The sequence below is a fragment of the Tachypleus tridentatus genome, chromosome 6 (genome assembly GCF_004210375.1).
Source record: "Tachypleus tridentatus isolate NWPU-2018 chromosome 6, ASM421037v1, whole genome shotgun sequence".
In the NCBI taxonomy this organism is placed as follows: Eukaryota; Metazoa; Arthropoda; class Merostomata; order Xiphosura; family Limulidae; genus Tachypleus; species Tachypleus tridentatus.
The window spans coordinates 47805391-47832065 of NC_134830.1; the positions used below are offsets into that span (position 1 = coordinate 47805391).

Consider the following 26675-nt stretch of genomic DNA (forward strand, 5'->3'; position numbering starts at 1 on the left):
CACCGACACGCAATACAGTTACGCCAAGACTGACTGAAGCACAACGCAACAACGCCATTGGTCGTTTGGAAGCAGGCGAATCTCGATCAGATGTTGCCAGAGCTGTGAATGTCCACCCAAGAACCATCACAAGGCTATGAAATCGTCACCAACAACATGGATCAACTCGTGACCGTCCACGATCTGGCAGACCTCGTGTGACCACTCCCGCACAAGATCGCAACATCCGGTTACGTCACCTTCGGGATAGGACCACCACTGCGACGTCTACTGCCTCAACTATACCAGGGCTGCGTAGGATTTCCGATCAGACCGTACGCAACTATCTACGAGATTCTTAGGCCCCATGTGCAACCCATCATGGTGAACATCAACGATGCTTTTCAACATGACAACGCCCGTTCTCACACAGCCCAACTCACCACTGTCTTCTTGAGACACCACAACATTAATGTTCTTCCCTGACCCTCCAGATCATCAGATTTAAACCCCATCGAACATCTTTGGGACGAGTTGGACCGACGTCTGCGACGGCGACAACCTCAACCGCAGACTCTACCTCAGCTTGCAGCAGCTTTGCAGGCTGAGTGGACAGCCATTCCACAGGATGTGATTTGTCATCTCATCGCTTCCATGGGCAGGAGATGCCAAGCAGTTATTGATGCTCACGGGGGGCATACTCGTTATTGACGTTGAGTGACGTTAAACTTCACCTAGTGAGCGTGGACTTCGCCTTTGCAGACTTTGGATGTTCAGCAGTGAATGTGCAAAGTTTCACACATGTTATACAGAACTACCCGGAATAAACTTGTTAACAATATGTCTCAAATTTTACCTTTTGCGTTTCTTTTTTTGAAGAGTATATATTAATCTGTTAAGATGTGATGGTTGCGTACTTATTTCTATATACTTTTACCTCTTAGGATGTGATGATTGTATACTTTTTTCTTTCTATAAATATTAATATCTTAGAATTTGATGGTTGTTTTCTTGTTTCTACGTATGTCAATCTGTTAGAATGTGATGGTTGTATACTTGTTTCTGTTGGTGTTAACCTGTTAAGATGTGATGATTGTATACTTGTTTCTATAAATGTTAACCTATTAGGAAGTGTTGGTTGTATTCTTGTTTCTACGCACATTAACGTGTTAGAATGTGGTGGTTGTATTCTTGTTTCTACGCACATTAAACTGTTAGAATTGATGGTTCTATACTTGTTTCTATAAATGCAACTGAACCTGACGATGACCGAAGAAGGTCGAAACGTTGTTCACTCCTCTACGTAAAATTTTTCTCAATCCAAACGAGCCGTTTTTACATTTGTATTTTTCTCTACAAGTGGGTTTTCTCAACATCGCTGATACACTTGTTTCTGTTGGTGTTAACCTGTTAGAATGTCTAGTTATATACTTGCTTCTACATATATTAACCTGTTAGAAATCGGTGGTTGTATTATTGTTTTTACGCACATTAACCTATTAAAATGTGGTGGTTGTATTTTTGTTTCTGTGCACATTATCCTTTTAGAATGTGATGGTTTTATACTTGTTTCTACCTATATTAATCTGTCATTCGACCTGAACTGGCTTGTCGGCTGTTACGTCAACCTGACTGGGAAAGGCCCACCAGCTTGATATTGGCGTTCGAGGGAGCTTGTCTTTGCATCACCTATTTAAGTTTGCTAAAGAGCGAAGGTCATGAAGTGCAAACTCATGCGTATTCCCAGAATTCCCCAGGACTAAATACTTTATATTAGTTTGGAACAGGATGAAAGCATCACTTTTCTATTTAATCAGTGCTGTAATTGTAGCACGCGTAGAAATCTACTCAAGATGGTCAAAATGCAAAAGTTTTTTGTATGCGAAATCCTTGCTGTAGTAGCGGTATTTGTTCAGGGTAAGGCTTAAACACGCATTCATTTATATTATTTCCAAATATTTTGCTAGAACACTACCTCTACTCAGTGAATAATTTATGTTTTAGTTTCATTCAGGTACAATTTAGAAGGTAAAATAATATCAATAAATAAAGCGTATACAGGCTTGTTTGGCAATTTTTGTTTAGATATTCAACGTACTGAAATAGTATTTGTCAGAGTGCTGATTTTATAGTGTCTTAAATTAGATACGTTTTGTTAAAATATTTAATTTATATACTATAAATTTGGTATATACAAGCGACTATTTACTAATAAAAGAATAACGAAATTTACCAGCAAACACCAAAAGATCAGTTTAAGTAAATTAATGGGAGGAAATATTTAATTAGTAAAAACATATCGGTTTGAAATGTTTGCTTAACATACTGTTATGACCAACATTAACAATCCAGATGAAACTTATTAACCACGCTATCAAATCCCAGACGACGTTTGTCAAACCTCACAGTGGTGATTCTTTAACACATTTTGGCTGAATTCTCTTTTTCTTATTCTAAAAAATAATATGGTTTTATTTGTCTAGTTAACCCCAACCTTTTTTTATTTTTATTTGAATTTGTACTTAGCTCAACAAAACCAGCTCGTGAGCAACGACTGTCTTTATTGTTTGTGTCAAGTAAGTTTTTTTGTAGAAAAGCTCCTTTGTTAAAATGTTGTTTTTCGTGGTAAAATAAAAGTAATTCGTACCAGTGACTCAAAATATGTATTACAGATAAGTTTTGTTAGTTTTAAAGGTAAGCAGAAAAAGTTAGTTTTTTGGAGTAAAGCCATTTTGTTGTTGTTTGAGGAACAAGTTAAAAAATTTTAGGCTGTAAGATCTAATATATATGCAACCGTTATGGGAAAATTCAGGCCTAGTTAATTATTGATATCAGTTCCAATGTTTGGTTTTGATGTAGTTAATCTATTAGCTATCTTTATTTTACGTATTGTGAGTGTGATATTCTAAGTTTGTGTTTAGGTTAGGCTTTAGACTGGATTGTGAGTTATGTTTAAATCAGTTCTGTTCTACATTTGTGATTAGCTTACGTGGATACGGACTTGAACACGAAGTTACGTAAATGATATAATTTATTTTAAATTCCATCAGTTTCAACCGATAATATTTATATCTTCCGACAAAATTCTCTGTTGCCATGATCAAAAGAAATCGCATGTTAACAGTAATAGAGAGATTTATGTATCTCGATACACATGTGCACACGAGATGCAAGTTCATACAACAGCGAACAAATTATGTAACTAAACTTTTATTACCTCTAGCACCACCAACAGTATGGGATCGATACTATATATATAGGTATATACAAGATGTTACGTTATTTAAAACAATTTCTGATAATTAATTGAAGTTAATTCATTTAACAGATTTGACATTTTCCCAACAAGTAACCTAAGTTTGCTACATGCCCAACATGCAGTTTTACTCGTTTTTCTATTCCATATAAATTATGCTACAATCAGATGTAATTCTAATAACATCATTTTTACTAAGTTTGTTTTACTCTACTCGTACTACTATATAACTTAAAATAAAGGTAATAATTTAGGCTTTATTTTGTTGATTAGAAAAAAAGTGAAACTTTTTATTCATATTGATTATAAGAAGTAAATACATATCAGTAAACATGTTAAAAATTAGGCCATGTATTATATAAATCGATCTTGTAAACTTGGTGGCGCAAGAGTCAAGGTATTGTAAGATAAATTATGCTGTGTCGTGTTTACAAATGTGTGTATTTTTCTGTTCAATGATATTTTATCTTCGTTTAGCGTTGCTCAATAGTGTTACAGCGGCATGTTTGCGGACTCAAATCGTTAAAAACTGGGTTTCGATACCAGTGGTGAGCAGAGCACAGATAGCCCATTGTGTAGCTTTGTACTTAATTCCAAACAAGATAAAAACCTTAAGCGTTAATTCGTATTTTTTGTGTATTTGTTTTAGTAATAACGAGTTGATACGTTGTTACAAGTTACATCTTTTATTAGATGTTTGTTACAGGAAACTAGTTGTAATAATGATGCAGCCATAATAATTATAACGCCCCCACGGCTGAAAGGGCGATCATGTTTGGCACGACGGGGATGCGAACCCGTGACCTTCAGATTACGAGTCGCATGCCTTAACACGCCTGACCATGTCGGGCCGCAACTTTGAGTAACAACAACAAATAAAACCGTTGAAATTACATACATTTAGTTCAGTTTGGTTGACTGAACTAAACTACAAGTTAAAAACTGCTGTATAAAAGAACAAGGATAACACTGAAAAAATAAAACATCACGTTTTAGACCGTCACGTTTTTCTTCTAGTTTTTATCAGTAGTATTTTATGATACTGTACTCCTTGGTTTTATTGAAGAATGGATTTAATCATATAAACAATGATTCGTATTAGACGTTTGTTTTTTGATGGGCGATTTGATAAACGCTTGAATTAACTAGTTCTGTGAACGGGTGTTGAAACACCTATACACCCGTGTTTAAATAGGCGTGTCGTCACCAGTTTCCTGTGAGGAGTGGTGGTTTTAACAATGACGTAATTAAAGTCATAGTTTTAAAACCTAACGTAATGGGTTACGTATTTAGATCAATAGATGTTAATTATGGTAATATTGTTATTTCAGTTGTACATAACTTGTTTACATCGTGAGAACTATGCTTGGCTTATGTTGTTTTTGTACAACTTTGTTTTGGACGTAGAGATTGCAGTCAGCATAAAGAGAACATAGTTGTGATTTGAATGAATCAACTTTACTCATTTCTTAGAATATTTCTTGTTAAAGTCAGGATATGATTAACCCAAACACGATAGTAGACAGACCATGTTAAAACATGTAGTATGTTCCCATAAACAAGAGGTAATATTGGTAGTACCTGAAGAAGACAGACCATGTTAAAACATGTAGCATGTTCCCATAAACAAAAGGGAATATTGGTAGTGCTTGAAGAAGATAGACTACGTTAAAACATGTAGTGTGCCCCCGTTAAACAACCTTGGTAGTTTCTGAAGATACACATCAATGTTCTATCAGAATACGTAGTATGACCTTCAAACAAGAAGAAATCCTCAATAGCCGCAGCTGTGATTAGATCTCAATTCGGTTAAGAGATGAAGCTATGAGATAAAAGTCGTTGTGTGAGCTGCAATTGAGAAATCACTTCGTTATGTTTATAAATCGTTGGTTACCAAATTATTACTATGTGTCACACTAATATTCATTTATTAAGGCAACCTGCACTTTACAGTGAGCATGTAGATTGGAAACTTCTCGGTGCGTTTATTGGGAACACACTGTTCTTAACGTTTTGCAGTTCAACATGACGACTCTTAGTTGGTGGCCTTGACTCTTAAAGGCGGATGTTATATTAAGATTTTGTTTTTCATCAGTTTCACTGTTTCTTTTTGAAGGCCACCCACTTTAAAGAATAGGGTGTACAAGGACCAGCCACTTGGAAGGGTTTAACATAACTATTTTTTCTTATTTAATAAGACCCCGTCCCATCTGACTTTACCTACGTTTCTGAAAAACGCATAGTTGGTCATAGTTGTGTCAAGGTAAACTCGAATTCTGTAAGCCGACTAGTACACTTAGAGATAACTCTCGAAATCGTTTAAAGTTTCAATTTCAGAATAGTTGTATGATTTCCATATGTTTTTTTACTTTATCGTCAGGTTTAGAACTGTATTCACATATAACATCCAAGATCTTAAATAGTTTACTCGTTTCTGATATACATGCAAAGTTATATGAGCGCCACCTGCACCAGCAGGACCTAGTTTTGGACTGAGAGACTAGAGGGATTGAAACTAGTAAACAGAGCCCACTACCAAGTCTTAGTCTAGTTTAAATAAGATATTATTTGACTGTCACTGTTATAACTCATCCCAAACTGTATGACTAACACTTTTGTGTTGACCTGTATATTAACTATTACATCTCATCCAACCCAAGAACTTAGACAGAACTTTTGCTATTAAGTGACTCTTTTGGTAATTAGTAATTTTTTTACTAATTTACAAACTGTCCTGTCATGGGTAATACATTAATAAACTTAAAGGCTTATCCTTAACAGTATTTGGATGCCCTCGGTGGGCAATCCATTGTGTAGATTTACTCTCTCACAACAGTAAAAACTGTCCTTAAATCAGTGCACGTGTATTAGAATGTTTCTTTTCTTTCCAACTGTACAATCAAACAAGAAATAGTCTGTAAAGCTGTTGGAAAATGTTCAGAGAAGTGCTACTAGAATGGTGCGTGGAATGGATGGGTTTTCACATGAGGAAAACTTGAAATCTTTCATATTGTTTCCTTTTGAAAGAAGTAAGAGTTAGAAAGGATCTAATTGTGGTGTTCAAGATTAGTAGTGTTGATGTATCATCTTGTTTTAACACTTAATAGTGAAAATAGTACGACTAGGAGACACAGATACACATTTTGGCAGTTTAAGAGTCATCTTTACCTAAAACAGTTTTATTTTTTTAACAGAATGGTTGGCCTTTGGAATGTAATATATTCATACCTATGTAAATTTAAGTGAGTTTGAGAACAAGATTGATAAGTATATGAATGATAAGTGTTGGATTTAAGATTTTAGTTTAGAAGGTGGAACAGCCGAGATGGACTAGTAGGTCTTGTGTTGTTCCAAAACGTTATGTGTGTGTTTGTGTTATAACTAGCTAATCATATAAGTACGTTTAAAGAATATGTGTGTGTTTGTGTTATAACTAGCTAATCATATAAGTACTTTTAAAGAATATGTGTGTGTTTGTGTTATAACTAGCTAATCATATAAGTACTTTTAAAGAATATGTGTGTGTTTGTGTTATAACTAGCTAATCATATAAGTACTGTTAAAGAATGTGTGTGTTTGTGTTATAACTAGCTAATCATATAAGTACTGTTAAAGAATGTGTGTGTTTGTGTTATAATTAGCTAATCATATAAGTACTGTTAAAGAATATCGTTATATTTTACAATAAATTATTATTATTATTACAAGGATCTACATAATTCATCGCTACAAGCTAAAACTAGAGTCACGTGACTTGATTTTCCTACTTTTTAAAATTTCCTTCTGGGTTAGTTTTGATATAGTAGAACACGTTTAACCCTCCTGTGTCTAATACATCCGCCAGAACTAGGTCTAATGACAATTATCACTGAACAAACTGACCAGACAACGTATCTATGACCCGGGACAAAGGTCAGTGACACAGGTTATTGTTTCAAATAAAATTATATACTGATAAATAAACTATTTCTTCTAGAAGAACACTGCATTCTTTGCATAGGTTTTACCCAAGTTATATAGTTGTACATCACTATATATATTTATACATATATATACCAGCATGGGTGTTACACAAGTTGTATAATTGTATGTCAGTGTACATATATATATATATATGGGTAACATGGGTGTTACACAAGTTATGTAATTGTATGTCAGTATATATATATACACATACACACATATACCAGCATTCTGTATTATATTTTTCGGACATTACTTATGGGATGATCTGATATATTATAACTATTATAAACTTTTCGAGCTATAAACCAAAACACATTAACATGAGATTAAAATAAAAATTTAAACGCTGCACATTTTTTTTAAAAAAAGGATCCTTCGGTACAAGCTACAAGCTATAAAATGAATCCTAGGTTTTGGAGGTGACTGTGGAAGTAGGACCCACATTATGATGGGGATATACTGTCTATCAGTCTTAACCTCCAATTCGCTAGTCTCACATAAGAAAATTAGAAATTAGGAGAGCGAGATGTGGGTGCTCGAGCCCACAACGTCACACATCTACATCACCCATCACTGCCTGCAAACAGTTGTGGGAAGGTGATTACTCTCCCAAGCTAGAATAAGAAAAAGATATACATAAAAAGTGAAAAATAATAAATTAATTAAAAAATGAAAATAATTTTTATTTAATTTTATACACTGCGAGTATCGAAATCTGAGTTGTAGAGTTGTAAATCTACACATTTATCGCTGAGCCAGCGAGGCAGCGATTTGTGTTGAAGGTTGTTTTTAAGATGGCGGTATTGTCTATACTCGACTCTTGTCCAGGTTGTTTTTAAGATGGCGGTATTGTCTATATTCGACTCTTGTTCAGGTTATTTTTAAGATGGTGGTATTGCCTATACTTGACTCCTATCTAGGTTGTTTTTGGGTTGACGGTATTGTACTCGACTTTTGTCCAGATTAATTTAGTAGTTTTGGTGAAACTAGGTAAGTAACACAATTGAAACTAAATACTTTAATTAAACAAACTTTGGCTAACAGTTACAACAAGTTCTTTGTTTCTAAATATTTTTCGGTTCCCAGAATGTTTCTGGTTTTTATTTTTGTTTCATTTTTTCTGCACGTGATCTGATGTAAACCCAACCAATATCAAATAGTAATAGTCACTAATCGTTTAGTGATGGCATTTAACAAAGAAAGTAACTCGATCCATTAAATTTGATTGTTTGTTAAGCACAAAGCTGCATGGTCTCTCTCTGCCTGGCCCGCAGTCAATATCGAAATCTGCTGTTTTAGTTTTAAGCCCTTAGACCTGCTACTGAACCACAGGGTGGCGAAACATAAGGAAATACTAACTCAGGACGTGCGCAACGTTTGAATACCTCAGGACATGCCGAACGTTTGAATACATCAGGACATATCGAACGTTTGAATACATCAGGACATACCGAACGTTTGAATATATCAGGACATACCCAACTTTTGACTACATCAGAACATACCCAATGTTCTGATTAAATTACCATCCATGACTTACATTGTTTCACAATTTCTTCATTGTAAATCATGTCATATTCTCGGTTAGATATCATTGTTTTGGTTACTATTAAAAAAAGGCCTAGATTAATTTGGAAATTACACATTTACTAAAGAAGCTTACTTTACATTTTTACTAAGAAAAAATTAAACTTTGAAATGAAAAATATTGCACCTTAATTTAATTTGTAACGGCAAAGCACTTGAAAAGTAACGTTAAGCTTATAAATAACAACATAAAATGGTAATATATTTACACTATTAAACAAGAACTGTTTGTTAGGATTGTGTAGTTCGACAGTGCATTTCTTCTTCCTTCACTATTTTTTTTTAACTGTGTGTATGTGTATTTTCTTATAGCAAAGTCCTATCAAGCTACCTGCTGAGTCCACCGAGAGGAATCTAACCCCTGATTTTAGCGTTGTAAATCCGTAGACCTACCCATTGTACCAGCGGGTGTTTTAAAAAAACTGTATAGTGTAACTATTATGTGTTTTCCTGTGGGGGTGTTGTGATTGTCGTGTGTTGTATGACATTATCGTTTGTTAGCTATATTTTTGTTTGTTTATTACAGAGACACCATATCATTAGGTGATGACGATGCAAGATATAGAAATTCAATTACTTTTAAGGCTTTAGTAGAATCTGATAGAATGTTACATTACATAAAAATCTAGATTGTATATAAATAGAATTGGTGAGTGAGTTAAGTTACAGTTGAACGTCAGTTATTTAGTAGGTGGTGATTAAGTTAAGTTATACAGTGAGTCAGTTATTGAATTAGATGATGAATCAGTTAAGTTATACAGAGTCAGTAAGTGTATTTGTTGTAGGTTAGTTAGCAAGAAAACTTTGCAAGAATATTTATTTGTGAGTTAGGCATGTATTAATTTCGGAGTATCTACTGAAACGTTGTTTGTGAGGTTAGGCCTATTGGATAACATCTTTACAGCAACTGTTATTGAAGAACTAACTTTGCATTATTTTACAAAATAAAACAAGGAAATTGAAATACTTTGCTGAAAACATACGAGTATTGCGTATTACCGAAAACTTTGAAATACCTTAATCCTGTTATAAGGGAATGTATACATCCAAAACTCTAATCCTGGAAACTACCGCACCGATCATCATTGGGTAATATTTTTATAAATAGGTAGTATTATTTCAGCTGAGAAATAAGTAAAACAATTAAATTCTCCATAAAAATGACATAACCAATAAAAATTATAAAAAAGGAGTAACTTTCAATTCAAGAACAATATTAAAAATTGTTCCATAAGTGTTGCAGCAGAAAAGCAACAAGACACTTTTGTTGATAACTACGTCTACAAAAGTAGATCAGTGAAATTTGTTGTGTGATGTGATGATAGCTCCTTTTAAAATTGCAATTTCAACAAAATAATTTTTTTCTTGGATGAATGTGAAGCGTAAGTGAATTGTTGTATAACAGTCAGACAATTCCAGGTTCAATAGCCTTCCGCAGGAACTATCAGTCACATTTGTTCGAATTTGTTTGTTCGTTTGTTTTTGAATTTCGCACAAAGCTACTCGAGGGCTATCTATGCTAGCCGTCCCTAATTTTGTAGTGTAAGACAAGAGGGAAGGCCGCTAGTCATCACCATCCACTGCCAACTCTTAGGCTACTCTTTTACCAGCGAATAGTGGGATTGACCGTCACATTGTAACGCCCCCACGGCTGGAAGAGCGAGCATGTTTGGCGCGACCGGGATGCGAACCCGCGACCCTCAGATTACGAGTCGCACGCCTTAACACGCTTGGCCATACCGGGCCCCATTTGTTCGAAGCGCGGGTATTTCTGCTTATATTGGTTTCGTTTGTTTTGAATTTCGCGCAAAGCTACTCAAGGGCTATCTGCGCTAACCGTCCCTAATTTAGCAGTATAAGACTCGAGGGAAGGCAGCTAGTCATCACCACCCACCGCCAACTCTTAGGCTACTCTTTTACCCACGAATAGTGGGATTGACTATAACATTATAACGCCCCCACGGCTGAAAGGGCGAGCATGTTTGGTGTGACGAGGATTCGAACCCGCGACTCTTGGATTACGAGTCGAACGCCTTAACCAATCTGGCCATGTCGGGCCGTTCTGCTCGTACACTAGAACCAAATATAAGATGTACAATCACACGGAATTTATTTAGTATTTTAAACTTAGATAAGTACATTAGAAGAATTTGTCGTTCCGATCGCTGCAGGCCCTCTTTCCACTTTATAAATGTATAACTCGATGTATTTGCACACTTATTCTCATTTTGTATGCATGATTTATTCACGTTTCTCACAGAAACCAATTTCTAGCCAAGAAGCAACATTAAGATCTGATATCTAAGAGTACCACTTTTGTTTTATTTGTCTTGGCACAGATAAGTCACGAGCAGCACGACAGTTGTGCAACTCACGACCAAAACGACGTAGCGTCGTGACGACTTTTTGTTTTTGTAGTTGTGTAGACAACATACGATACACATCACATGACAAACACTGGTATAAAGTTTGTGTCCTAGAGAGAGTTACGTATTAACATATTAACCATACTAACAAGAACCGCTTTGTATTGCCAGGAAAGAAGGTGGATCTTATTTCTGTTTAAATCGGTTATTCTGTAAAACGTATCTCTTTTTTTTTTTTTTTTACATAAACATTCATATCTATATAATCAAGAGAAACGTGCAAGGTAATCTTATCAAATTATGTGATTACGAGGAAACCATTTGTGGGAAAATAAAGTATTGGGCAAAACTTGAAAAGAAACCTTTATTAATGTCAAATGTGCAACGTTAAGATTGGATTATGTTATCATCACGTCATGTGACCTCTTTGTTCTATTTTGTGTGTATTATTCCTTTTTTTTTTATAAAATACTTGTACCTCAGTGTGACAACATTTACATCAAACAGACTACATGTGTGTTTGGGTGTCCATCAATTCAGAAACAGGTTACAGGTGGGTGTTGGTGTCCATCAGTTTAAAAACAGGGTACAGGTGAGTGTGCGTGTATGTCCATTAGTTCAGAAACAGGCTACAGGTGGGTGTTGGTGTCCATCAGTTCAGAAAGAGGCTACAGGTGTTTGTGTGTGTGTGTGTCCATTAGTTCAGAAACAAGCTACAGGTGCGTATGTGGGTGTCCAACAGTTCAGAAACAGGGTACAGCTGTGTGTGTCGGTGTCCATTAGTGTAGGAACCGGCTACTGGTGTGTGTGTGTCCACCAGTTCAAAAACAGGCTATAAGTGTGTGTGGATGGCCATCAGGTCAGAAACAGGGTACGGCTGTGTGTGTGGGTGTCCATCATTTCAGAAACAGGCTACAGGTATGTGTGGGTGTTCATTAGTCCAGAAACAGATTACAGGTGTGTGTGTGTGGGTGTCCATCAATTCAGAAACAGGTTACATTTGGGTGTGGGCGTCCATCAGTCCAGAAACATGTTACAGATATGTGTGGGTGTCCGTCAGTTCAGAAGCAAGCTACAGTGATATGTGGGTGTCCTGGTTTATGATATTTAGTTTATAAAGTGCTAGATAGCAATGGTACTTTTAAAATAACTACACGTATTTTATCATCTACAAAATATCTGTATGATCGTTTTACTTTTTACATTTTATTGTAAAAACTTGTGTAGTGTAGTAACAAACTATGCAAAATATGTATTTTATTCAAGTCAGTTTTATAGGGAGTATTGCCAAAAGAATAAACTGTAGAAATAATTATATATTTATCGTACTTCGAACCTTGTTGGACATAGTGCAGGTAATTCGTATTGCAACTTTGCACTAGGGAAAAAAAGCATAAAAAACAACCAAAAACTGACCGCAGTATAGCATATTCAAGGAAAAGCCAGTCTGGAAGAAACGATTTAATATATGATTTTAAGTCTATATTAATTATTCAATAGTAAAGATATGTGCTGTCCTCTATAATCAAGGCTGTTAACTATATAATTTTGATTTTTACAGGCCAGCTCTGGATGTAACTTTAACAAAGAATGTCACAACGATGGAGGCACCAACTATTTCTGTGGTGGATACGTTATTTCCTACGGTTACTGGAAAGATGGCGGAAGTCCTGGATTTAACCCCAGTAATCCTCACGGTGAGTATCGAACATTGAGCACAGTTACCTATAAAACACTCGCTGTGAGTGGCCAAGGTTCGATAAAACTGGTTTCGCAAGAGGCGTGAATAAACTTATAAATTGTATTTAATTCTCACCTGTTTTGAAGCTAAACTTTAGGTAAAAAAATCTAATTTATCTTGAATTTTAAATCACCCAGTTCTCCGGTCATTGTTTGAGGAAGAAGATTAGATACATCTCATTTCGTTGTATAGTTTTCAACACAAGTATTGTTGTAGCGTGTTCTTTCGTTGTTGGGTTCTTTGTGGTTAAAATAAATCAAAGTTCAGTTCGCTCAGTTTATATCAAGCTTTAAAACTGTTGCAACTTCTAGATCTAAGTTTTGAACAGAAATTATCTTGTTATAGGACGTAGCGTGGTGATGACAATAAATTCTTAACCAGGAATGACTTTCATTTTCTACCCTCGTAGGTTCACTAATCAGTTTGTGTAACCAAACCTTGACAAGTTTGTACTTTAAGTCAGCAGCTCCCCCTGACAATAAAATTACATTACAAAATATAGCTTGCAACAATATTATTTATAAAATTACCAAAGACAACAAAGGGACTCATAATAAAGGTAAGAGGATATTTATCGTGTAGTTTCAAAGGATATTTTCTGTAACAAATTATTAAAATACTTGTTTTCAGAATGTGCAAATAATTCTTATGCAAACAACAAATACATTCGTTGATCATAGTACAATCTTTTTTAGATGTGATCTGTACGAAGCAGTAGAGCATTTGTATATAGTTACAGAAACGTGACAAGATGCAGGTGAAAGTCAAGTATGGTCATGAGCGTCCATCAGACTTTGCTAAGCACGGCTGACGTTGCTGGGGGTGTTATCGTGGTTTAATTTGCCTTTTTTCAGTTTCTATACATTGAATCCCAATGACATATAATAAATCAGAATGAACATTCATAAAACCTTAACAGACAGGAAGCCAGTAGCAAAATGTACATAGCAATACCTCACACATACGGTTGTACTATATCTGTAAGTAAATCACATTAAGAGCAGATTTCAACACATTGTTAAATGATGGATATTAACATCGCACTCAAAGTGCTCTCAAACATTAAACAAGATGAAATCTTCAGTAGTTGCGGCTGATGAAATTCCTTTAGGCAGGACTGAAGTAAATTGTTCCATGAGACCTTTCTTTCCCTTTTTATTCGCTATATTTTTGTGAGCCAGTAATGCCAAGTGTTGGATGCATGTCTAGCCGATATGATTTTATTACTCATCAGGATCTTTACCAACCTACCCTCAAGTTGAAATTCTTTAAGGTAGGATTAAAGTTAATTTATGCGATGACTGGGCGTGACCAAATACAACAATCGAAAGGGTTTGTGACCTCTGGAAACCAAAACTGTAATTAGATTTTAAATCGGTCAAGAGATGACAAAGTTATGAGCTAAAAGTTTGTTCATGAAAAAACACCAACTCACAGCTGTTCTATGAGCCGTTATGCCGCGGCTAAAAACTAATTAAAAGTTCCCTATCCTTACGGCTAAAGAAAATTTACCCTTGTTCTCACATGTTATTATTCCATCCCCTATTTTTACACCTTTCCAAAAATACTCCATACCTTACAGATCTATACCACCTAGTATATGCTGATCGTTATAGAAAGCCTAATTAAATCCTTATATGAGATATTAAACCTTCCACTTCAAAACAACTGGTATTTTATTATAAACTCTCTAGACTTTATCAATAGAACCAAACACTTCAAACTAAGCCAATAAAGTGTGTAAGTGTCCTTCAACATAAAAACTTTCTTTACTTGAGTATCTGTTGGACAAGTTTTATACTGTCTAGAAGACAGTGCTATAACAGAGCACTTTACCAGTCTCGTAGAACACTTTTACCACCTCACAAAACACTTTACCGGCCTCACAGAGCACTTTATCAGTAGTGGTAGAAACGCCCATAAAAGCAGAAAAAACTCAAAATTTGTATGAACCTCCATACCAGTTAGGTAGAAGATCAGTTCACACCGTGCTAAGTAGTTACATGGACATAAAACAGTCAGTACTATTATATTTATATAAATAAGTAGTTACATGGACATAAAACAGTCAGTACTATTATATTTATATAAATAAGTAGATACATGGACATAAAACAGTCAGTACTATTATATTTATATAGATAAGTAGTTACATTCACATAAAACAGTCAGTACTATTATATTTATATAGATAAGTAGTTACATGGACACAAAACAGTCAGTACTATTATATTTATATATATAAGTAGTTGCATAGACATACAACAGTACTGTTACTTTTATATAGATAAGTAGTTGCATGGACATAAAACATTCAGTACTATTATATTTATATAAATAAGTAGCTACATGGACATAAAACAGTCAGTACTATTATATTTATATAGATAAGTAGTTACATAGACATACAACAGTCAGTACTATTATATTTATATAGATAAGTAGTTGCATAGACATACAACAGTACTGTTACTTTTATATAGATAAGTAGTTACATGGACATAAAACAGTCAGTACTATTATATTTATATAAATAAGTAGATACATGGACATAAAACAGTCAGTACTATTATATTTATATAGATAAGTAGTTACATAGACATAAAACAGTCAGTACTATTATATTTATATATATAAGTAGTTGCATAGACATACAACAGTACTGTTATCTTTATATAGATAAGTAGTTACATGGACATAAAACAGTCAGTACTATTATATTTATATAGATAAGTAGTTACATGGACATAAAACAGTCAGTACTATTATATTTATATAAATAAGTAGTTACATGGACATAAAACAGTCAGTACTATTATATATATATAGATAAGTAGTTACATGGACATAAAACAGTCAGTACTATTATATTTATATAAATAAGTAGTTACATGGACATAAAACAGTCAGTACTATTATATATATATAGATAAGTAGTTACATTCACATAAAACAGTCAGTACTATTATATTTATATAGATAAGTAGTTACATGGACACAAAACAGTCAGTAATATTATATTTATATATATAATTAGTTGCATAGACATACAACAGTACTGTTATTTTTATATAGATAAGTAGTTACATCGACATAAAACAGTCAGTACTATTATATTTATATAGATAAGTAGTTACATGGACATAAAACAGTCAGTACTATTATATTTATACAGATAAGTAGTTACATGGACATACAACAGTCAGTACTATTATATTTATATAGACAAGTAGTTACATGGACATAAAACAGTCAGTACTATTATATTTATATAGATAAGTTGGTACATAGACGTACAACAGTATTATTATACTTATACAGATAAGTAGTTACATGGACATACAACAGACAGTGCTATTATATTTATGTATATAAATACTTCCTTAGACATACAACAGACAATACTATTATATTTATATAGATATGTAGTTACATGGACATACAACAGTACTATTATACTTATATATAATAAGTATATATTACATATCATTACTTACTTATCATTGTAAGTAGTTGCATAGACATACAACAGTACTGTTATCTTTATATAGATAAGTAGTTACATGGACATTAAACAGTCAGTACTATTATATTTATATAGATAAGTAGTTACATGGACATAAAATAGTCAGTACTATTATATTTATATAGATAAGTAGTTACATGGACATAAAACAGTCAGTACCATTATATTTATATAGGTAAGTAGTAACATGGACATAAAACAGTCAGTACTATTATACTTATATAGATAAGTAGTTACATGGACATTAAACAGTCAGTACTATTATACTTATATAGATAAGTAGTTGCATAGACATACAACAGTCAGTACTATTATATTTATATAGATAAGTAGTTACATGGACATAAAACAGTCAGTACTATTATATTTATATAGATAAGTAGTTACATGGACATAAAACAGTCAGTACTATTATATTTATATAAATAAGTAGTTACATGGACATAAAACAGTCAGTACTATTATATTTATATAGATAAGTAGTTACATAGACATACAACAGTCAGTACTATTATATTTATATAGATAAGTAGTTGCATAGACATACAACAGTACTGTTACTTTTATATAGATAAGTAGTTACATGGACATAAAACAGTCAGTACTATTATATTTATATAGGTAAGTAGTTACATGGACATAAAACAGTCAGTACTATTATATTTATATAGATAAGTAGTTGCATAGACATACAACAGTCAGTACTATTATATTTATATAGATAAGTAGTTGCATAGACATACAACAGTACTGTTATTTTTATATAGATAAGTAGTTACATGGACATGAAACAGTCAGTACTATTATATTTATATAGATAAGTAGTTACATGGACATAAAACAGTCAGTACTATTATATATATATAGATAAGTAGTTACATTCACATAAAACAGTCAGTACTATTATATTTATATAGATAAGTAGTTACATGGACACAAAACAGTCAGTAATATTATATTTATATATATAATTAGTTGCATAGACATACAACAGTACTGTTATTTTTATATAGATAAGTAGTTACATCGACATAAAACAGTCAGTACTATTATATTTATATAGATAAGTAGTTACATGGACATAAAACAGTCAGTACTATTATATTTATACAGATAAGTAGTTACATGGACATACAACAGTCAGTACTATTATATTTATATAGATAAGTAGTTACATGGACATAAAACAGTCAGTACTATTATATTTATATAGATAAGTTGGTACATAGACGTACAACAGTATTATTATACTTATACAGATAAGTAGTTACATGGACATACAACAGACAGTGCTATTATATTTATATATATAAATACTTCCTTAGACATACAACAGACAATACTATTATATTTATATAGATATGTAGTTACATGGACATACAACAGTACTATTATACTTATATATAATAAGTATATATTACATATCATTACTTACTTATCATTGTAAGTAGTTGCATAGACATACAACAGTACTGTTATCTTTATATAGATAAGTAGTTACATGGACATACAACAATACTATTATATTTATATAAATAAGTAGTTACATGGACATTAAACAGTCAGCACTATTATATTTATATAGATAAGTAGTTACATGGACATAAAATAGTCAGTACTATTATATTTATATAGATAAGTAGTTACATGGACATAAAACAGTCAGTACCATTATATTTATATAGGTAAGTAGTAACATGGACATAAAACAGTCAGTACTATTATACTTATATAGATAAGTAGTTGCATAGAGATACAACAGTCAGTACTATTATATTTATATAGATAAGTAGTTGCATAGACATACAACAGTACTGTTACTTTTATATAGATAAGTAGTTACATGGACCTAAAACAGTCAGTATTATTATATTTATATATATAAGTAGTTGCATAGACATACAACAGTACTGTTATTTTTATATAGATAAGTAGTTACATGGACATGAAACAGTCAGTACTATTATATTTATATAGATAAGTAGTTACATGGACATAAAACAGTCAGTACTATTATATTTATATAGATAAGTAGTTACATGGACATAAAACAGTCAGTACTATTATATTTATATAAATAAGTAGTTACATGGACATAAAACAGTCAGTACTATTATATTTATATAGATAAGTAGTTACATGGACATAAAACAGTCAGTACTATTATATTTATATAAATAAGTAGTTACATGGACATAAAACAGTCAGTACTATTATATTTATATAGATAAGTATTTACATGGACTTACAACAGTACTATTGTATTTATATAGATAAGTTGGTACATAGACGTACAACAGTACTATTATACTGATACAGATAAGTAGTTACGTGGACATACAACAGACAGTGCTGTTATATTTACATATATAAATAATTCCATAGACATACAACAGACAGTGCTGTTATATTTACATATATAAATAATTCCATAGACATACAACAGACAGTGCTATTATATTTACATATATAAATAATTCCTTAGACATACAACAGACAATACTATTATATTTATATAGATAAGTAGTTGCATGTACGTACAACAGTACTGTTATATTTATATAGATGAGTAGTTACATAGACATACAACAGTATTATTATATTTATTTAGATAAGTAGTTACATGGATACACAACAAACAGTATTATTAAATAGTAAACGTACTCTTTAAGTCTTGTTAACTTATTGCTATCTAAAGGACCATAAGTCCAATATCGATGGTTGTTACATTATAAAGTATGTTTAGAAAACAAACCATCCAAAGAGAAACTACATGAAGCTTTACAACCATCAACTGACTTCAAAATGTTCTTCCCACCACTAACTAGAGGGGGATGAAAGGGAAGCAGCAGGTTCCGCGCACACTCGGATGCCTTCTGAGGTTTTCTTAAGAAAACTTCAAAATGAAATTTCCGCCAGTAGTCGCAGTTAGTACCTGAAGAAGACAGACCAAGAGGTAATGTGTTCCATCATCAATAAAACTTCGTTATGCTTTTAAATTACGTACCTGTTATCATTGTAATAGCATAATGAGGTCTCCCAGTGGCACAGTGACATGTCTGCCGACTTATAATATTTGAATCCTGGTTTCGATACCCATGGCCGGTAGGACACAGATAGCCCATTTTGAAGCTTTGTGCTTAACTTCAAAACAGTATAGTATGTTTCTTTACTCAAGTTGCGCATAAACAGTATTTTGTTTTGATTTTGTAGTTTTTCATACACTGGCGAATCGAAAATAAGTTGTTTTAGTCGTTCACCGAAGAAATTAGTGTTGTGAGATATCTATTCAGCATTTCATTTGAGTTCTTTGCTTGGTTACTAACATGATGATGATATCAGATTTAGAAAGTTTATGAAAAATAGCCCCAGAAGACCTAGAATGTTTGTGAATGTTAATGGCAGAGAATTAGCTAAGTGTCTAGAAATAAGAATACGTTATAAATATGAGAATCAGTGACGCCCTGAGTCACTTTATTATTTCGTTCAGTGATTGAAAAGTTAGTCAAGTGTTCATATCAGGTTTAGTTATTGCGTATATTCAGTTTCTCCATTGATTGGCAGTGAAATTGTACAAGTTTATCTGTACGTTGTTCATTGTATCATCAACGAGTAACTTCTATTGAAAGTGAAAACGTTATCTGTGAACTGAAGCCTCTAGTTGTGTATGAGCGCCTGTAGCAAACGTTAAAGAATAAATAAGTAACCTGGACTATAAACTATGTTCTCCAAATGATTAAAAAAAGCACCATAATAAAAGAACGCAATACAGTAATACTAACGTTCTGGTAATGTATCTAAATACTGCTGCACAAATAGTTTACCTGAATCCAGGATAATGCAGGCCTTAACTAGGCTGATGAGTGTAGCCGAGTTTGAAGTGAAGACAGTTTTTACAGCTAATACACGGTCGTCCTGTGTTTCTGTTGTTAGTAACGTTGCTTAAAGTATCCATCTAAAGAGCTGTCGTGTGTATTTCACATGTAAGCTCTAGTTAAAGTTTCACCCTAATGTTCTGTCTTTCCGCCAGATTTCGAAGTGTGCCTTAAGGATAAACAGTGTGCCGAAGCAGCTGTGGAGGGCTACATGAGAAAGTGGAAAAGAGACTGTGATCGTGATGGACAGATCACCTGCAACGATTTCGCCCGCATCCATAAAGCTGGACCCTATGGGTGCAACGGTACGTGGGTGTTGGGAACTCAATACTGGACCAGGTTCAAGGAGTGCTATCGGTACTAACCTACCAATGGAAAAAGAAACAACTTTAATTTTTTAATTTTCTCTTATCAACTTCCTAGGATAGTGCCTAAGGTCAGATTAAAACCTGAAGACCACTGACTAACATTGGCCTGGAGAATGTTAAATCACAACTGTTGTTTTAACTGGTTTCATCTGCAGATTCAATAAAGACATTTTACCCAATAGAATAAATAAATTGTACTCCAATTTAAATATTACTCATTACCTTATTTTAATATCGACATTTTCTGCTAACGTCCATTTATTTTTTACAACAATGTTTATTTAGCTTTTGAAACAATAAACAAATACGTGAAAACTGAATTGTTGTTAAAGTACCGCAAACAGTATCACGTCCCAAGTGTTCTGTGTATCAATTAATCCTTGGTACCTATCAAGCCGCCACATATTTTGTTTACCAACGGGTCTTTAGTACCGATCAAGGCCACATATATTCCATTTATCGACATATTTGGGTATAGTTTATTCACAAATGCTGAACCGAATAGAAGATGGAGACATTGTTTCAGTTTGACTTGGAAACACTACAGGTTGATCCTGGGTGGGAACATACATTATTAATATCATTGTCGCAGATGTAATAGTAAACAACCCTGTAATGTTACCCTTCACATAAAGAATGTTCTAAGCTAAACTATAAATTGAGTTATCTGACACATGCTGTCTCACTCTTCACAAAAAGAATATTCCAGTCTAAACTACAAATTGAGTTACCTGGCATTTGGTGTTTTAACCTTTACATAAAAAATGTTCCAGTCTAAACTATAGATTGAGTTATCTGACACTTGCTTTCTTACCCTTCACATAAAGAATGTTCGAGTCTAATCTATAGACTGATTTACATTACACTTGTTATCTCACCCTTCACATAAAGAATGTTCTAGGCTAAACTATAGATTGACTTACATTACACTTGTTATCTCACCTTTCACGTAAAAAATGTTCCAGTCTAAACTATAAATTGAGTAACATGACTCTCGCTGTCTCACCCTTCACATAAAGAATGTTACAGTCTAGTCTATAGATTCAGTTACTTTACAGTTGCTGTCTCACCCTTCACATAAAGAATGTTACAGTCTAGTCTATAGATTCAGTTACTTTACAGTTGCTGTCTCACCCTTCACACAAAAAATATTCCAGCCTGAACTATAGATTGAGTTACCTGACACTTGCACTTTCATCCTTTGCATGAAAAGTGTTCCAGCCTAAATTATGGATTGACTTCCATTACACTTGTTATCTCACCCTTCACACAAAATATATTCCGGTCTAAATTATATATTGAGTTACCTGACACTTGCACTTTCACCCTTCACATAAAGAGTGTTCCAGCCTAAATTATGGATTGACTTCCATTACACTTCTTATCTTATCTTTCATGTAAAGAATGTTTCAGTCTAAACTATAGATTCCGTTACTTTACAGATGCAGTCTCACCCTTCACATAAAGAGTGTTCCAGTATAAATTATAGATTGGCTTACATTATATTTGTTATCTCATCCTTTACATCAAAATGACGCAATCTAAACTATAGATTGTATTACCGGACATTTGCTCTCACGTCCTTCACATAAAGAATGTTTCAGTCTTAGCTACAGATTGAGTTACCTGCACTTGATGTCTCACCCTTCACCTAAAGAATGTTCCAGTCTAAACTGTAGACCGATTTACCTGACACTTGTTGTCTTCCCCTTCACATAAAGTATGTTCCAGTTTAAAATATAGGTTGATTTACCTGACACTTTTAACTTCATCCTTCACTTAAAGAATGTTCCAGTCTAAATTATAGATTGAGTTATCTAACTCTTCCTGTCACATTCTTCACATAAAGAATGTTTTAGAGTAAAGTATAGACTGACTTACATTACACTTTTTATCTCACTCTTCACATAAAGAATGTTTCAGTCTAAACAACACATTGAGTTATTTAACACTTGCTGTCTTCCCCTTCACATAAAGAATGTTCCAGTCTAAACTATAGACTGACGTACATTACACTTGTTATCTCACTCTCGACTTGAATAATGTTTCATTCTAATCTATAGGTTGAGTTACCTGACAATTCCTGTCACATTCTTCACATAAAGAATGTTTCAGAGTAAACTATAGACTGACTTACGTTACACTTTTTACCTCACTCTTCGCATAAAGAATGTTTCAGTCTAGACTATACATTGAGTTATTTAAAACTTGCTGTCTTCCCCTTCACGTAAAGAATGTTCCAGTCTAAACTGTAGACCGATTTACCTGACACTTGTTGTCTTCCCCTTCACATAAAGTATGTTCCAGTTTAAAATATAGGTTGATTTACCTGACACTTTTAACTTCATCCTTCACTTAAAGAATGTTCCAGTCTAAATTATAGATTGAGTTATCTAACTCTTCCTGTCACATTCTTCACATAAAGAATGTTTTAGAGTAAAGTATAGACTGACTTACATTACACTTTTTATCTCACTCTTCACATAAATAATGTTTCAGTCTGAACAACACATTGAGTTATTTAACACTTGCTGTCTTCCCCTTCACATAAAGAATGTTCCAGTCTAAACTATAGACTGACGTACATTACACTTGTTATCTCACTCTCGACTTGAATAATGTTTCATTCTAATCTATAGGTTGAGTTACCTGACAATTCCTGTCACATTCTTCACATAAAGAATGTTTCAGAGTAAACTATAGACTGACTTACGTTACACTTTTTATCTCACTCTTCGCATAAAGAATGTTTCAGTCTAGACTATACATTGAGTTATTTAAAACTTGCTGTCTTCCCCTTCACGTAAAGAATGTTCCAGTCTAAACTATAGACTGAGTTACCTGGCATTTACTGTCTCACCCTTCACATAAAGAACGTTGCAGTCTAAACTATAGATGGACTTGTATTACACTTGTTATCTTATTTTTCACATAAAGAACGTTGCAGTCTAAACTATAGATGGACTTGTATTACACTTGTTATCTTATTTTTCACATAAAGAATGTTCCTGTCTAAACTATAGATTAAGCTATCTGGCATATGTTATCTCATAAGTCCCATAAAGGATGTTCCAGTCTAAACTATAAATTGAGTTACGTGACACCTATTACATCACTCTTTACATAAATAATATTCCAGAGTAAACTATAAACTGACTTACATTACACTTGTTATCTCACCCTTGACTTGAAGAATGTTTCATTCTGATCTATAGTTTGAGTTACAGTACACTTGTTGTCTCATCCTTCACATAAAGAATGTTCCAGTCTAAATTATACATTAAGTTATCTGACACTTGTTGTCTCATCCTTCACATAAAGAATGTTGTAGTCTAAACTATAGATTGAGTTATCTGACGCTTGCTCTTTCACCGTTCACTTATAGAATGTTCCAGTCTTTGCTAGAGATTGAATTATCTGGTACTTACTGTCTGACCATTCATTTCTAGAATTGACACATGTAACGTAAGATCAAAGCTACCAAAACCAACATTTTCAGTTCGTTTACTATTTGTGTATAAACTATTGGTGGATAGTGATTAGAGTACAATGATATTCTAGTTTTCTAAGGATGAATAAAACGTATATTTGTGTTTACAAGGGAATAAATTGCTTGAGCAGGTAATTGTAACAAGACAACAACTGCCGTCTGTAGACGGTTAACGTGTCTTAGATAATACGTTATATCAAGTAATATTTTGCAACAATTTAAGGTAAATAATGTGGTAAAGAACTTCTTATTAGAATCAGTTTTAACGTAACGTAAAAGTCAGAAACTAACATGGTCATTGAAGCTACTTATATAACCAGGAAGACAGTGGAGGTCAGAAACTAACAGGGTCATTGAAGCTACTTATATAACCAGGAAGACAGTGGAGGTCAGAAACTAACATGGTCATTGAAGTTACTTATATAACTAGGGAGACAGTGGAGGTCAGAAACTAACATGGTCAGTGAAGCTACTTATATAACCAGGAAGACAGTGGAGGTCAGAAACTAACATGGTCAGTGAAGATACTGATATAACCAGGAAGTTAGTAGAAGGCAGGAACTAACATGGTCAGTGAAGATACTGATATAACCAGGAAGTTAGTAGAAGGCAGGAACTAACATGGTCAGTGAAACTACTGAAATGTTAAAATGTTACGTGTACTCCTGCTTCATGTCCATCGACTCTTCTACAGTATACAAAACTTACAAGGTTAACAGTTGTTCAGTTACGGTGTTTTAAATAGTTTGAGAAGTTTACCATTGTGGCAACGTTAATTCTTAAGATTTACAACACTAAAATCAGAATTTCGATTCTCCTCGTTAGACTAATAGATAGCGACTTTCATGTAAGAACACGCACACATTTTTAGAAACTGTTCGGGGTTTTCTGAGTATAAAAAATAAATGCATGAATAAATGAAACACAAAGTAATTAGAAAAACATGTTTTCCAACTGCAAATACTCAGCTTCTGGAATATCAAGGTTTTACCTAAAATGTTCAGCTTCTGGTATGTCAAGGTTTTACCTAGAATGTTCAACTACTGGTATATCAAGGTTTTATATAGAATGTTCAACTACTGCCTTTTTCACCTCCACTATGTTTATTTTGTTGGTGGGCTTCTCAGTTTCTCCAGAGTAGATGGCGCTATAGTGTAAGTATTTTAGTTGCTATGGTATTATTTGTTAATTATGTCGCTCTCATATCTAATGAACTGGCAAAGATTTATCATTATTATTTTCTGCAGGGTATTGGACATTAATACACATCTATAGTTACACACTATTTCTGTGAACTTCTGAGATCCCTCCTAAGTCGGAGTGCGTCACAAGAATAAGGAATGATTACAAATATTTCAAATACTTTTTATGAAAAAATATCTTAAACCTAAAATATATTTTTAAACTTTGATAGTAAAATATTGCATAACCATTCATTTAATAAAAGAACGAAAAACGGCGTAGATGGCTTTTTTTAATTGTTTAATATACTATTAAAATCAGTCAATTAATTTTTTCTTTGACCTTTAGATAATGTTTAATACACTAAGTGCCACTTTACTTGATATTTGTTATTTAAAGAACTAAAGAAGCACAAATTATTAAGTTTTCAAAGTCAATTTCAATTTCAATTTTCATTAATTTGTTTTTGAATAATTGATCACTTGACTAGCGTGTTGTAAACGTATGAATCAGTTTTATCTACAGCATGTTTCTTATTTCATCTGTTAGTTAAATATCTGCATTATTTCAGTGGATGTTTTTTTGTTTCATACTGTAATTAAACTTTTAAAAGAATGTTCTTTCTTCTGTGTAATCTTATATTCCATGGTACAGCTGACCTAGTTTCTCCAGTGTACTATAGACTTATTGATGAACAAACACATTTTGCAAGCAGCCAGATCTCAATCACATGACTTCTAACTGATTTTCCCAATAAAACACAATACGTAATGAAGATTTCTGATAGATTTATTTTCCTTTACAAAGGGTGTAATTTTAAACTCTCCAAGTTTCATCACAAGCAAGATAGAATAAACTGTTTGGAACATATTCTAAACGTATTAATTTAACTTTATTACAATTACAGTGAATAATATTATCTGTTTAATGATGTTAACTAAAGGTTAGTGTATGAATATTGAATGTTGAAAAATGTTTCACAAAGTTTCAATGGTCAATAATTAAGAACAGGGAAGGGAATGTACACTTAAGTTCACGAAAGACATCAGAGGTCAGTAAGATAGCAATTTATTGTGGTAAGTATATGGTACTGCTACACATCTTTACGATAGTACGTATATGGTACTGTTACACATCTTTACGATAGTACGTATATGGTACTGTTACACATCTTTACGATAGTAAGTATATGGTACTGTTACACATCTTTATGATAGTAAGTACAGCCATGTGAAAAAGTTAGGACACCCTGTGAAAGCCTGTGTATTTTTGTAAAATTTTTGGGTACATAGATATTTAATCTCAATTTTAACAATACTGAGAGATTATAAGAATATAA

The 26675-nt window shown here is 33.2% G+C and overlaps 1 protein-coding gene across 1 annotated transcript; it reads left to right on the forward strand.

Annotated features, from left to right (window-relative positions):
- Window positions 1-1741: 1741 nt before the first annotated feature.
- LOC143252420 (invertebrate-type lysozyme 2-like) lies at window positions 1742-20984 on the forward strand. The gene is made up of 4 exons (XM_076504505.1): window positions 1742-1896; window positions 2506-2555; window positions 12716-12851; window positions 20452-20984. Exons 1-4 carry the CDS (start codon window positions 1833-1835, stop codon window positions 20658-20660), a joined length of 459 nt encoding a protein of 152 aa, XP_076360620.1. The 5' UTR covers window positions 1742-1832; the 3' UTR covers window positions 20661-20984.
- The last annotated feature ends 5691 nt before the right edge of the window (window positions 20985-26675 follow it).